The sequence below is a fragment of the Pagrus major genome, chromosome 21, assembly GCF_040436345.1.
Source record: "Pagrus major chromosome 21, Pma_NU_1.0".
Taxonomy (NCBI): domain Eukaryota; kingdom Metazoa; phylum Chordata; class Actinopteri; order Spariformes; family Sparidae; genus Pagrus; species Pagrus major.
In genome coordinates, this window is record NC_133235.1 from 31,263,253 (window position 1) to 31,277,178 (window position 13,926).

Sequence of the window (13,926 nt, forward strand, 5' to 3'; positions counted from 1 at the left end):
GGACCGCCGGTGTGGTTCTGCAGGAGCTGCTCGGCTGACTGTCGGTACCAAAGCTGCTGTTGATCAGGAGTTCTGTTCAGGTGACGGTGCCGCAGTGCTGTTAGCTGCTAGCTGTTAGCTGCTAGCTGTTAGCTGCTAGCTGTTAGCTGCTAGCTGTTAGCTGCTAGCTGTTAGCTGCTAGCTGTTAGCTGCTAGCTGTTAGCTGTTAGCTGCTAGCTGTTAGCTGCTGCTAGCTGTTAGCTGTTAGCTGTTAGCTGCTAGCTGTTAGCTGTTAGCTGTTGAAGCGAGTGGACGCCAGCAACTAGCAAACATTAGCTTGAGCACCGGGCAGAGAGCGCGACAGGTTCGCTCAGTGATGGTTACTAACTGTAGTCGATGCGTGTGAAGTGTGAATATATGAAATGTGTCCCGCTGGACAGAAGAAGTGGAGTAAAGCTGCTAAGTGATTTCATTTCAGCGCTCCTTTCGGTAGCTAGCGTTAGCATTCAGCTTGCTAACGAAGGTAACCGGTGTGTATGCTAACGTTAGCTGAGCTGCACACGCCCCTTCAGGTCTGATGTGATTGGAATAAAGCTAACTGACATTAAAGGACGGAGAATATTAACCCTGAGTAAATTATAGCTTGTTTTTACGTCCACTTGGCGTTTAAAAGGCCCCGCTGTCTCAAACTGTCCGTCTAAAACAGACAGCCAAACTCCATTGAAAAACTTGTGAAATTAAAGTGAGTATCCCTCTCGGACACGACATACAGTCTTTCAGGAGTCAGTTGGGTCTACTGCTGAAATAACCTGGTGTTGTACATCGTTCGGCCAATATTTCTATCCCGAATCCAACGAAGGGTTTCATTTATTCATTAAAATGTTAAATCACATCATTGCAGTCGATAATGTCTCCCAGGTTAGCAGAGCGGGAAAATGTACTCATTTATGGGCGAAGTCTGGCATTGCATAATTTATTTCATTTGGTAGCCATGTTTCAAAACCTAGTAATATTTGCAGTAAATGCTTAATTTCCACAGGTTAAATCTGAGAGTGTGTCCAGTCACTGAAGCAGCAGGTTTAACAACCTGTACAAGAGTTAATGTAAAGACAGGGAGCGTGAGTTTGGATCCCAGAGAAGAGTCGAGTCAACTGACTGCAGTTTGTCACGTCTCAGGTTGAAGGGTCCACAGAGGAGGAAACTCCCCCGGGCCTCAGTCCACCATGGCGGACATCAAGAACTTCCTGTACGCCTGGTGCGGAAAAAAGAAGCTGACTCCAAACTACGACATCCGAGCTGCCGGCAACAAAAACAGGCAGAAGTTCATGTGTGAGGTGAGTTTTCTGACCATCACATCTTCTCAGTGCACCTGGCTGCCTGTCTGCAGCCCGTCTGCAGCCCGTCTGCAGGCTGTCTGCAGCCTGTCTGCAGCCTGTCTCCAGCCTGTCCGCAGCCTGTCTCCAGCCTGTCTGCAGCCTGTCTGCAGCCTGTCTCCAGCCTGTCTGCAGCCTGTCTGCAGCCTGTCTGCAGCCTGTCTCCAGCCTGTCTGCAGCCTGTCTGCAGCCTGTCTCCAGCCTGTCTGCAGCCTGTCTCCAGCCTGTCTCCTCACCTAAACCCTCCTCTGTTCAGGTCCGTGTCGATAGCTTCAGCTACATCGGGATGGGAAACTCCACCAACAAGAAGGACGCTCAGACCAACGCTGCCAGGGACTTTGTCAACTACCTGGTCCGAATCGGGGAGATGACGGCAGCAGAGGTCCCGGCTCTGGGGGTCAGCACTGCTCCAGTTGTTCTGTCAATGATGAGATGAAGTTTCAGACGTCTCAGTTATAATCCTGGTGCTGTATTAAAAAGCTCTGATTGAAGCGTTGCTTAAAAGCTGAATGTTGTGACACCAGGCGAGCGCTCCAGACGCAGACCAACTTGATGGAGGAGGAGCAGGAGCAGGAGCAGGAGGAGGAGCAGGAGGAGGAGGAGGAGGAGGAGGAGCAGCTGGTGGGTTTGGGAACCTTCCTTCCAGCGGTCCACTGCCTCCTCACCTTGTAGTCAAACAGGAGCACGGTATGTTGTTGTCCCTCTAAGAGTCTGAAGGTCCTTCATGTGGCGGGACGGAGTCTTCTGTGGAGACGTCACCGTCCATGTTGTTGTTCTCTTGTACTTTGGCCACGCTGAGCTGTGATTGGTCGGTTTGTGACCAACAGACATCTTCACCGTCAGTGATGTTGATGGTGGAACAGGAGATGTCCACAAAGTAAAAATGTTGATTATGTGTCTGTCTGTTGTTAGAAGAGAGCGGCTTCAGCGGGCCGGTACCAGGAGTGACTGGACTCGGTTACTCAGGAGGAGGAAGCATGGGGAGTGGCGGTGGAAGAGGAAGAGGAGGAGGAGGAGGAGGAGGAGGAGCTGAGTGGGACCGAGGGGCCAACCTGAAGGAGTACTACGCCAAGAGAGACGAACAGGAAGCTCAGGCGGTACGGCACCAGAACCAGCTGGCTCTGGATTGGAAATCATTAAGTATTTCCTGCAGACAGTGAACGTGTTCTGGTTTTCTGTTTGGTCCCTGTAGACTCTGGAGTCGGAGGAGGTGGACCTGAACGCTAATCTCCATGGTAACTGGACGCTGGAGAACGCCAAGGCCCGTCTGAACCAGTTCTTCCAGAAGGAGAAAACCAGCGCTGAGTATAAATACAGCCAAGTGGGACCGGACCACAACAGGTCTGGATCAGAAATCTCCAAATCCAGTCTGACAGTTTGAGCTGATTGTTACCTGTTCACTCTTATTCACCTGAGCGTGATCACATCAGGCCGCTGAGCCCTGAATGACTGAATGTGTGTCAGTGAGTCGGTTGGTAGTTGAAATCCCACTCGGTGTTTGGTTGTTGGTCAGAGATGTTTCCTGTATGTTTTTCTGCTGGACGGCTGTGAACCCAGAGACCTCCAGAGTGTGTCGGCCACACACGGAGACCTCACTGTCCCACTGTCGACCAATCAGAGCAGAGAGCAGGCTCACACACACACACACACACACACACACACACACACACACACACTCACCAGCTGAGTCCTGGTCTGAGCGTTGGTTCTTCAGGAGTTGATCTGCAGCTCATCTCAGGTTTCCCAGCAGACATGCAGCAGCTGATGCTGATGTTGCAGCTGCAGCTCGTTCTCTGATCTTTTCCTTAATTTCTTCTGACTGAGAAATAGAAACTTTAATGTTTGTGAGTCCACAAATCCAACAACGGTTCATTTGTGTTCAACAATGTGGCACAGATGTGTTTTCTCAGATGAACTTTTCTGACAGAACTTCTGGCAGAACTTCTTCACTGATTCAAATGAGTTCATTAACTGATGAATCAGTTTCCAGAATGATTATAAATGAGAACAAACGTTCTGTTCATGGTTTGTGGAGAGTTGTTGGACTATAAAACAGAAGAAGAAGAGAACGGTGCAGATTTTATAAAAACAAGAACATTTGTTACAACCAAAAAATCTACTGAGCATAAACGCAGACATGGAGAAAACATGACGCACAGACAAGGACAGATTTTGGCGTCCTGTTAGAAGACAGCCAACATTTAGCTGGTGAGTCGGGCCGCTGTTGAGTATTCGTAGGCTGAAGTGACACCAGAACTCAGAACCACACTGAAGGAAGACATGGGGCAGCGTTTAGGTGCACTAAAGCTGTCCCATGGGTGCAGCTCAGGCTCAGTGGAGTCTGGTTGTGATTTCTGGTGTCACTGTTCGCTGCAGGGCAGAGAGCAGCCGGGAGAAACCGGAGTCAGAGCTGTTGATTGGTGTTTTTTAATCTCACGTCTGGCAGAAAAACATACAGGCTTCCTCCTGAGAGCACAGCAGGTGAGTCCATCACTTCACCAGTTACTTCTGTTTATTCTGAAACCCACAGGAAGTGAAGCTGCGATGTTTGTGTTTGTGTCTGCAGGAGCTTCATAGCAGAGATGCAACTGTTTGTGAGGCAGCTCGGCAGAAGTAAGAGACTTTCCTTCTGAATACGCATCGTGTGCCGTCGTGAAGTAGTTTACATCCTCAAGCGTCTGCAGAGCGAGCCGTGACGACCACCGAGCGGTGTCGTCTGTTAACGATGTTGCGTCCTGTGCTCTGCTCCTCAGGGATCACAGCTCGAGAGCACGGCTCCAACAAGAAGCTGGCGGCCCAGTCGTGTGCTCTGTCTCTGGTCCGACAGCTTTACCACCTGGGAGTGATCGAGGCGTATTCAGGAGTCACCAAGAAGAAGGAAGGAGAAACTGTACGTCTGCAGCGCCCCGTAGATCTAACTGAAACGTTTAACTGAGAGATGTTTGTGTTTGACTCGTCGTCCTGTGTTTTGTGTCCAGCTGGAGGCGTACGACGTCAACGTGTCTCCTGACCTGCAGCAGCAGCTCGCCAGTGTCGTCCAGGAGCTCGGAGTCAGCATCCCCTCACCTGTGAGTCACCTGAGCCACCAAACTGACCGCAGATCAGTGTGCTGAGGGTTAATCCTCTGCGACCTGGACTCTGACTTTACTGTGTTTGATCCCGTCCAGCCTGCAGACGACAGCAGCTCGGTGTCTCTGGTTCAGGGGAAGATGGCGATGTTTGAGCCGTCACAGCGTCAGAGCGGAGCCGGGGTCGTCCCCTGGTCGCCTCCGCAGGTCAACTGGAACCCCTGGACCAGCAGCAACATCGACGAGGGACCGCTGGCCTTCGTGAGTCTTTAACCTTCAACCAGGCGTCTTTTATTTGTTGTTAACGTCTAATATGAACACAGTTGATCCAGAACAGACCGCACGTCACGTAACGTAGTGATGTCATCACACGTAGATCATGATGAGGCTGCAGAGGGAGGGGTGTTAAAACAATGAACGCTAAACAGTTTGACGTCAACATGATCTGCAGCAGGAGGTCAGCTGGAGGGTTAGAAAGGGAAGATGTTGCTATTGGCTGCTCTGTTGTGATGTCACCATGTTACATGAGTGACTGTGACCTGAATTATTATTATTATTATTTTTGTATTTTCCCTCCTGCAGTGCACCCCGGAGCAGATCAGTGGCGACCTGCATGATGAGCTGATGTATCAGCTGGACCATGACGAGACTCTGCAGAAGGTCGGTCTGCTTTTAGTGACGTTTCCTCTCGTTCTTTGTTCTGAAGTAAAACTTTATTTAAAACGTGTGTTGTTCAGATCCTGTCAGAGCGCGACCAGCTGCCCGTCAAACAGTTTGAGGAGGAGATCATGGCCACCATCGACAGCAACCCTGTGGTGATCATCAGAGGAGCGACGGGCTGCGGTAAAACCACTCAGGTTCCTCAGTACATCCTGGACCGCTGCATCAAAGGAGGCAAAGCGTCTGACTGCAACATCGTCGTCACACAGGTGAAGCTTCCTCTTTGTTCACCTGCAGACAGCAGTAACAGGACACACAGGAACTGAACTTTAATGTTGTCAGAAGAAATCATCAGATGTTTTTTCTCCTCAGCAGTTTACAGCAGAAACTTCCCAACGTGTCACATAAATAACAGGATGATTAAAGAAGAAGAGCTTAGAAAGCTTCACTGACGGCTCAGTGGATCGTGGATCACTAGAGGCTCTTAATATGCAGCTCAGCATCTGTATTATAAAATGTGAAGAATTTATTTAAAATCCTCGGGCTTTTCTTTCAGATCTCATGTTTATGATTTTGTAGAAACTTTCAAACTAAAAGTGTTCGCTCAGGTTTGATCTGAATCTGACCTCAGATTTAAAGACCAGTGATGATGTTTAATATCTGACAGAATATCAGCTGTCGTATTAAATCCCCTCTGACAACTGTTACTGTGCATATTCTGCTTGTTGACTGCTGATCCACACAAACGCGGTACCTCTCTTACGTTCTTCAGCCCAGGAGGATCAGCGCCGTGTCTGTGGCCGAGCGAGTCGCCTACGAGAGAGCAGAGGATCTTGGGAAATCCTGCGGCTACAGCGTCCGTTTTGAGTCCGTCCTCCCTCGACCCCACGCCAGCATCCTCTTCTGCACCGTCGGTACGTAAAAAGCCTGTAACTGATCCCTGCTAGATGTTTAATTTCTAGGGAGGACCCAGAAGCTTCTGAAAGTGTCCACCACTGAGGTCCAGACCAGTCGGTCTTTCTTTGTCTTTCTTTTAAGAGGCAGCAGACGTGTTGGCTAACATGAAGCTCCTCTTTGGCCTTTAATTTGTCTCCAAACCAACATAGAAACCAGACAAGTGTAAATTACACAAGTGCAAACATCAGCATCCCTGAGCAGAGAAACAAGCATTTCTGTCCTCTAACCAGACTGATAGTCAGAATGAGGGTCAGATATATGTGTAAATCATGATGAAGAATGATGCTTGTGTCCTCACAGAGCAGCGTGACGTGACGATGGTGTCGCCTCGCTGAGTCAAAAACACAGAAGTTTGGTCACTGCTCGTTTAACTGTTGGAACTGAAGCGAAGACTAGTTTATTAATATCCACCAACAGGAGTATTGCACCAACAGCTAACCATGCTGATGTAGAGGACGCTGTCACTGCAGGAAAACACAGGAAATTCAACTGTTTTTCTTTTTTACTGAGTAGAATTTTGTTCGAGTTCAATTTTTTCAAGACAGATGTATTTAGCACCATCAGTCATCATCGTTTCCCGAAAGATCACTTTTACCTGTTTTTCTGAAAAGATGCATCTTCAGATTGAAGTTTGTTCTGGACTTAGTTTCCGTCAGCAGGATGTTGATGAGTGGGTTTTGTGTTTCAGGTGTTTTGCTGCGAAAGCTGGAAGCAGGAATCAGAGGCATCAGTCACGTCATCGTTGATGAGATCCACGAGAGAGACATCAATGTGAGTTCTTTTATGATGTACAGATATATTTTTATTTAGACGGTGCACACCGCTTCACTTTAAAGGCTCACGAGCTACACAGTCACAAACCAGCGATTTATGGGATCCATCGTCATTCTGTGTGTCTGCAGACGGACTTCCTGATGGTGGTCCTCAGAGACGTGGTCCAGGCCTACCCAGAGGTCCGCGTCATCCTCATGTCGGCCACCATCGACACCACCATGTTCAGAGAATACTTCTTCAACAGCCCCATCATCGAGGTGTTCGGACGCACCTTCCCTGTTCAAGGTACATCTGCCGGCCCACTTCAGTGTGGTGGCACGTGATCCGGAGCATCGCTGTCCGAATAAACCTGAGACGGAAACCTCGTTAAAAGTTATTTAAATGTTGCAGATCAACAGTAAGACTTCAGAGGATCTGAAACACCTCATTTAAATAACTTTGTTTGCTCCTCCAACTACGATATTTGAGAGTTTACAAAAATCAAATCACTTCCAATAAATCATGTTTCAAACTTAACACAGGATGAAGATTTATGATGAGGATTCATTAATACCTTGGTGCTGTATCGAGAGCTTTCAGGACTACTCATGTTTGCATGTTTCACAGAGTATTTCCTGGAAGATTGTATCCAGATGACCAACTTCGTCCCTCCACCGATGGACCGCAAGAAGAAGGATAAAGACGAGGAGGGAGGAGAGGACGATGTAAGTTTCCTGATTAGACTTATTGTTTCTGCTGCTCAGTGTGGCCGAAACAAACGATGAAGAGAAAATATCACAGCTTTCTATAAAAGTATGAGTGAGCGTAACGCCCTCCCTCTCTGCAGACTAACTGTAATGTGATCTGTGGGCCGGAGTACTCTGCGGAGACGAAGCGTTCGATGGCTCAGATTAACGAGAAGGAGACGTCGTTCGAGCTGGTGGAGGCTCTCCTCAAGTACATCGAGACGCTGCAGGTGGCCGGAGCCGTGCTCATCTTCCTGCCCGGCTGGAACCTCATCTACTCCATGCAGAGACACCTGGAGACCAACCCACACTTTGGTACATCATCACAGCACAGCACACCACAGCACAGCACATCACATCACATCACATCACATCACATCACATCACATCACATCACAGCACATCACAGCACATCAGAGAAACAACAAAACACAAGAAATAGTCTCAAAACAGCTTAAAGTTCATTCTTCATTCTTTCTTTAAAGAGTAAAAAGCTCAAGAATAAACATGTTGACTGTTTTTCAACAGCTTTTTTCAAAGAATGAACTGCTTTTTATTTTATTTTATTTTATTTTGTTAATTCCCCCTGGAGACATAAATCTGAGGGAGAGATCTCCTAACCTGGACAGATAAAACCAAAACTGTGGAGACATTCAAGGTTTTTCTCTCAGATTTTGGGTGAACTGATCCTTTCATCCACAGCCAAGTACACCTTCAAAATCAGACATGAGGTTTAATTCATGGCATAGAAATAAAATAAGCTCTAAAAGTGCAACAAGAATATTGAACATCAAGAATCCAAATTGTTCATCAAAATAAATGAAACCTTGTTTGAATGAAATCAGTACAAATGTCGTATCAAACATGGAAAGCAGCTTCAGGTCCGACTGTGGTGAAAGGGTTGTTTTTTTTGTCTTTCCAGGAAGTAACCGGTACCGGATCCTGCCGCTGCACTCACAGATCCCCCGGGAGGAGCAGAGGAGGGTGTTTGAACCAGTTCCAGACAACATCACGAAGGTCTGAGACGCTGCAGGACACAAAAATACTTTGTTGTTTTTTATTTGATTAGTGAGATTCAGACCAGAAAGAACAACATCCATTCAGTTTAGATCCATTATCGTCAAGTCGATGGCAATATTGCCTCCCTCACAATCAACGGAAGACAAAACATCCGTCACGTGTTCTGGTGGTTTTTAGTTTTCTGCCTCATGTGAGACACGAAGACTCAACTCTGTGTTTGTTCTTTCAAAAGAAGGAAACAATTATTCTGCCACCAAACCTTCTGAATAAACTCTGTCCAGCTCGTATACCAACATCCTTTCAGATCTGTGTTGCATGAATCACTTGATACGTAACAAAGTGCGGTACAGAGACGTCACGGTGACGTTTGTCGTTCGTATCTGCAGGTGATCCTGTCGACCAACATCGCAGAGACGAGCATCACCATCAACGACGTCGTCTACGTCATCGACTCCTGCAAGTAAGTGTGTCAGAGCAGAGTAACTGAGTACTTCAGGACAAGTTGAGTCGTCTCCTGTCATCCTACTTTCCACTTCTACATCTCAGAGTGAAATATTGTGCTGTTACTGCGCTCCATTTATGTGACAGTATGACAGTGTAGTATTAATACTGTGCTGCAGTAAAGGATGAGTATTTCCTCCGGCTCTGTGTCGGACTTAAATGTCACATCCCAGTTTAAAGATCCACCTGTTGGTGTCCTGACAGGCAGAAGGTGAAGCTCTTCACCTCCCACAACAACATGACCAACTACGCCACCGTCTGGGCCTCCAAGACCAACCTGGAGCAGAGGAAAGGTCGAGCCGGCCGAGTCCGACCCGGGTTCTGCTTCCACCTCTGCAGCCACGCTCGATTCGAGAGGTGTGACCCGTTAATACCCCCGACACCTCCTGAAGCCTCCTCAGTCTGCAGTCAGCTGTGTGGTTTCCATCAGACTGATCACAGCTGTGTGTCTGTGTCTGTGCGTGTGTGTGCATGTGTGTGTGTGCATGTGTGTGTCTGTGTGTGTGTGCATGTGTGTGTGTGTGTGTGCATGTGTGTGTGTCTGTGTGCGTGTGTGTGCGTGTGCAGGCTGGAGACTCACATGACTCCAGAGATCTTCAGGACTCCGCTGCATGAAGTCGCTCTGAGCATCAAACTGCTGAGACTCGGAGCCATCGGACACTTCCTGTCCAAGGCCATCGAGCCGCCGCCGCTGGACGCCGTCATCGAGGCCGAACACACTCTGAAAGGTACAACACACACACACACACACACACACGCACACACACACACACACACAAATGAAGGCATCAATTAATTTATAAAATGTGACATAAATTGATATTTCTGTTCTCAGTATGTAACTTCTGCTGCCGTGTGGTTCTCCGTCACAACAAAAGGTGTTTGTGCAGAAACTGGACCTGAAGTGTGTTTCTGGTGCGTCTGTGCTGTAGCAGGACGAACACACTGCCGGGTGGCACGAGCTCACGTTTTAAAGTTTTATTCCCCTGAGATTTAGTCTCGTTCTGACGGCGACGGTGACCAACGACTTCTCTTCCATATTTCACTTTTTATTCATTTTTTAATTAATGTATTTGTTTACATGTTTATGTATTATGTTGTAAAATAAAAGGCAAAGGAAAACAAAAAGAATAAATATGTAAATAGATGAAAAAGGTAAATACATACAGAAGCAAATTAAAATCAGTTTGACACATTTATTAAATTCATTGATGCCTACATTTATTTTACTCTTATTTCTGGTGCATTTAATGTCATATTTACTTCTTTATGTATTTTAGATTTTGGCGGTGTCGGTGTAGCAGATGACATCAGAGACTCTGTTTAATACAGTAACACCACATTAAATCTGACTGAATATTTAAAAGTCAAAATAATGTCAGAGGGATTTTCCAGAAGAAAAAAAAAGGCTTTTGAGGAAATCTGAGAAATAATCTGGATGTTTGTTTTTATGGTATAAAACAAGAACATTTCGTCGTCTTGTGTTTCAGAGCTGGACGCTCTGGACTCGAACGATGAACTGACTCCTCTGGGACGGATTCTGGCTCGCCTGCCCATCGAGCCTCGGCTGGGGAAGATGATGATCATGGGCTGCATCTTCCAGTCAGTTTGTCCTGCTGCTCTTCACCGTACAGATCAGCGGACTGCCTGATCCTGTCTGACTGATTTAAATGTGTTTCCTCACGTCTCCCTCTAGTGTTGGAGACGCCATGTGCACCATCTCAGCCGCCTCCTGTTTCCCGGAGCCGTTCATCAGCGAGGGGAAACGTCTCGGCTTCGTCCACAGAAACTTCTCCGGCAGCCGGTTCTCTGATCACGTGGCTCTGCTGTCCGTCTTCCAGGCGTGGGACGACGTCAGGTCGGTCTGAGCGCTCAGTCTGGCAGCAGTGATGTGCCAGCTCAAATGAAGAAGACTCGTGTGTCTGACCCTTCGTTGTTGTTGTCGTTGTGTTCATGTCAGGATTAACGGTGAAGACGCAGAAAATAACTTCTGTGAACACAAACGTCTCAACATGTCGACTCTGAGGATGACCTGGGAGGCCAAAGTCCAGCTGAAGGAGATCCTGGTCAACTCTGGGTTTCCTGAAGGTACCTGAACGCACCACAGATATACGTTAAAGCTCGAACCGTCAGTTGTCTTCATGTTCGTTCTCCTGCGTCTCTGTCAGAGTGTTTGATGACTCAGATGTTCAACACGGTCGGACCGGACAACAACCTGGACCTGGTGGTTTCTCTGCTGACCTTCGGCTTGTACCCGAACGTCTGCTACCACAAAGAGAAGAGGAAAATCCTGACCACCGAGGGACGCAACGCCCTCATCCATAAATCCTCCGTCAACTGCCCCTTCAGCAGCCACGACATGACCTACCCCTCTCCGTTCTTTGTCTTCGGGGAGAAGGTACGAGTCACATTTATGTTTTCATGACGAGTGACCAAATCACCCAGTAAACCTCGAATTCTTTATTGAAGCTTTCAGTCCTGAAAAAGTTCCAGAAAATAACAAAGCCAGCCGACATTTCCTGCTAAATACTGAGCTGACAGAAGAGTAACTGTAACTAATATCCCAGATCTCTGAACACAACATGTTGTGTGTCATGGTTGTGTTGTTGTAACTGTGTTTGTTGTTTGCGTCTCAGATCCGAACGAGAGCGATCTCGGCTAAAGGGATGACTCTGGTCAGTCCGCTGCAGCTGCTGCTGTTCGCCTGCAAGAAGATCGGCTCCAACGGAGACATCGTGGAGCTCGATGATTGGTGAGAAGTCACGTGAGACCTCCAGCTGATTCACATCTCAGTTAACCAATGAACAGCCTCGGTTCAGAGAAAACCTTTTTCTCTTTCATGAATCAAATATACAAACAGTCTGAGATTGTTTGTGTTGACTGACTGATTGATTAATCAGCTGATCATGTCACTGCAGACTGATGAGACAGTTCATAGTGACCATTGATCGTCAGAACAGACCAACAACATGTGGTCCGCTCTGAGTGTCCCACAGGAAGTGAGTGATGACCTTTCACATTAATGCGTGCAGGATCAAACTGAAGATTCCTCACGAGGTGGCGGGCGGCGTCGCGGCTCTGCGGGCCGGACTGGAGGCTCTGGTTGTCGAGGTGACCAAAGATCCAGAATACATCAGACAGATGGACCAAAGCAACCAGCGACTGCTCAACCTCATCAGACACGTGTCCAAACCGTCTGCAGCCGGACTCAGCATGGTGGCCAACAACCAGAGGTACACACACATGTACACACAGCAACCAGAGGTACACACACAGCAACCAGAGGTACACACACAGATACACACATGTACACACAGCAACCAGAGGTACACACACAGATACACACATGTACACACAGCAACCAGAGGTACACACACAGATACACACATGTACACACAGCAACCAGAGGTACACACACAGATACACAGAGGTACACACACATATACACACATGTACACACAGCAACCAGAGGTACACACACAGATACACACATGTACACACAGCAACCAGAGGTACACACACAGATACACAGAGGTACACACACATATACACACATGTACACACAGCAACCAGAGGTACACACACAGATACACACAGCAACCAGAGGTACACACACATATACACACATGTACACACAGCAACCAGAGGTACACACACACATGTACACACAGCAGCCAGAGGTACACACACAGATACACACAGCAACCAGAGGTACACACACACATACACACATGTACACACAGCAACCAGAGGTACACACACAGATACACACACGTACACACAGCAACCAGAGGTACACACACAGATACACACATGTACACACAACAACCAGAGGTACACACACAGATACACACATGTACACACAGCAACCAGAGGTACACACACAGATACACACAGCAACCAGAGGTACACACACAGATACACACATGTACACACAGCAACCAGAGGTACACACACAGATACACACAGCAACCAGAGGTACACACACAGATACACACATGTACACACAGCAACCAGAGGTACACACACACACACACACACACACACACACACACACAGTACAGGTCTTCTGACAGAAGTTGCTGAATATAAAATCAAAGTTTTTGACTTTGATTTTTTTAAAACATGTTTTAACTTTATAAACTTTAGTAACTCTTAAAGGGTCAGTTCACCCAAAACAAGTCTAACTGTGACTCACCTCCATCACCTCTCTGCACAGGATGGGAGACGGACCTCGACCTCCAAAGATGGGACGCTTTGACGGAGGAGGTGGTGGAGGAGGAGGCTACCGAGGAGGAGGGGGAGGGGGAGGTTACAGGGGAGGGGGAGGATACGGAGGTGGAGGGGGAGGGTATGGAGGAGGAGGGGGAGGATACAGGGGAGGAGGAGGGTACAGGGGAGGTGGGGGTTACAGAGGTGGAGGAGGATACAGAGGAGGAGGTGGATATGGAGGAGGAGGAGGTTATAGAGGAGGTGGGGGCTACAGAGGAGGTGGAGGGGGATACCGAGGGGGAGGAGGAGGAGGAGGTGGAGGGTACCGAGGGGGGGGAGGAGGAGGAGGAGGAGGAGGGTACAGAGGAGGTTATTAATGTCCTGATGACATCATTCAAACACAAACTATGTTTTTAGTTTTTTAGTGGTTCAGTGAAGAAACATGCTGAAGATGAACCTTCACGAACCTGCTGCTGCTTGTTGTGTCAGCAGCTAAACTCTCTGTGGTCTCATGTCTGTCTCAGTTTGGTGAATTGTGTTTGATTGTATTGATTATTTGTATCTGCTGTCAGTGTCCCCAATAAATCTGTCATCGCTGATCAATCAGACTCACGAGTGTCATTAAAAACCAGAGATATGATGTTTAGTTATCAGTCA

The 13,926-nt window shown here is 47.7% G+C and overlaps 1 protein-coding gene and 1 long non-coding RNA gene across 4 annotated transcripts; one reads left to right on the plus strand and one right to left on the minus strand.

The window, feature by feature from the left end:
• dhx9 (DEAH (Asp-Glu-Ala-His) box helicase 9) lies at positions 1-13,872 on the plus strand. 3 transcript variants are annotated; one of them, XM_073491320.1, is made up of 28 exons: positions 1-80; positions 1,156-1,313; positions 1,609-1,749; positions 1,877-2,039; positions 2,265-2,449; positions 2,545-2,693; positions 3,919-3,965; positions 4,106-4,242; positions 4,331-4,420; positions 4,520-4,681; positions 5,003-5,080; positions 5,158-5,349; positions 5,853-5,994; positions 6,726-6,808; positions 6,940-7,096; positions 7,418-7,515; positions 7,638-7,851; positions 8,459-8,553; positions 8,943-9,016; positions 9,262-9,414; positions 9,625-9,785; positions 10,548-10,659; positions 10,754-10,915; positions 11,018-11,145; positions 11,226-11,455; positions 11,694-11,809; positions 12,090-12,290; positions 13,277-13,872. In XM_073491320.1, the coding sequence occupies exons 2-28, from the start codon at positions 1,203-1,205 to the stop codon at positions 13,644-13,646; spliced, it is 3,951 nt and encodes a 1,316-aa protein (XP_073347421.1). In that variant the 5' UTR covers positions 1-80; positions 1,156-1,202; the 3' UTR covers positions 13,647-13,872. The 3 variants fall into 3 exon arrangements, with proteins under 3 accessions (XP_073347421.1, XP_073347423.1, XP_073347422.1); XM_073491322.1 differs by having other exon boundaries at positions 2,268-2,449; XM_073491321.1 differs by lacking the exon at positions 1-80 and adding an exon at positions 323-343.
• On the minus strand, positions 8,068-9,731 carry LOC141016779 (uncharacterized). Its single transcript, XR_012180615.1, has 2 exons — positions 9,638-9,731; positions 8,068-8,563 (listed from the first exon to the last, which is right to left on the minus strand). It is a non-coding gene; the product is annotated as an uncharacterized lncRNA (long non-coding RNA).
• Positions 13,873-13,926: the final 54 nt, after the last annotated feature.

Bases quoted from the DNA above. Each gene is read 5' to 3' on its own strand.
- dhx9 (XM_073491320.1), top strand. From the start codon at position 1,203: ATGGCGGACATCAAGAACTTCCTGTACGCCTGGTGCGGAAAAAAGAAG. The intron at 2,694-3,918 runs GTCTGGATCAGA...TTGTGTCTGCAG, and splicing joins GTGGGACCGGACCACAACAG to GAGCTTCATAGCAGAGATGC. The intron at 10,916-11,017 runs GTCGGTCTGAGC...TGTTCATGTCAG, and splicing joins CAGGCGTGGGACGACGTCAG to GATTAACGGTGAAGACGCAG.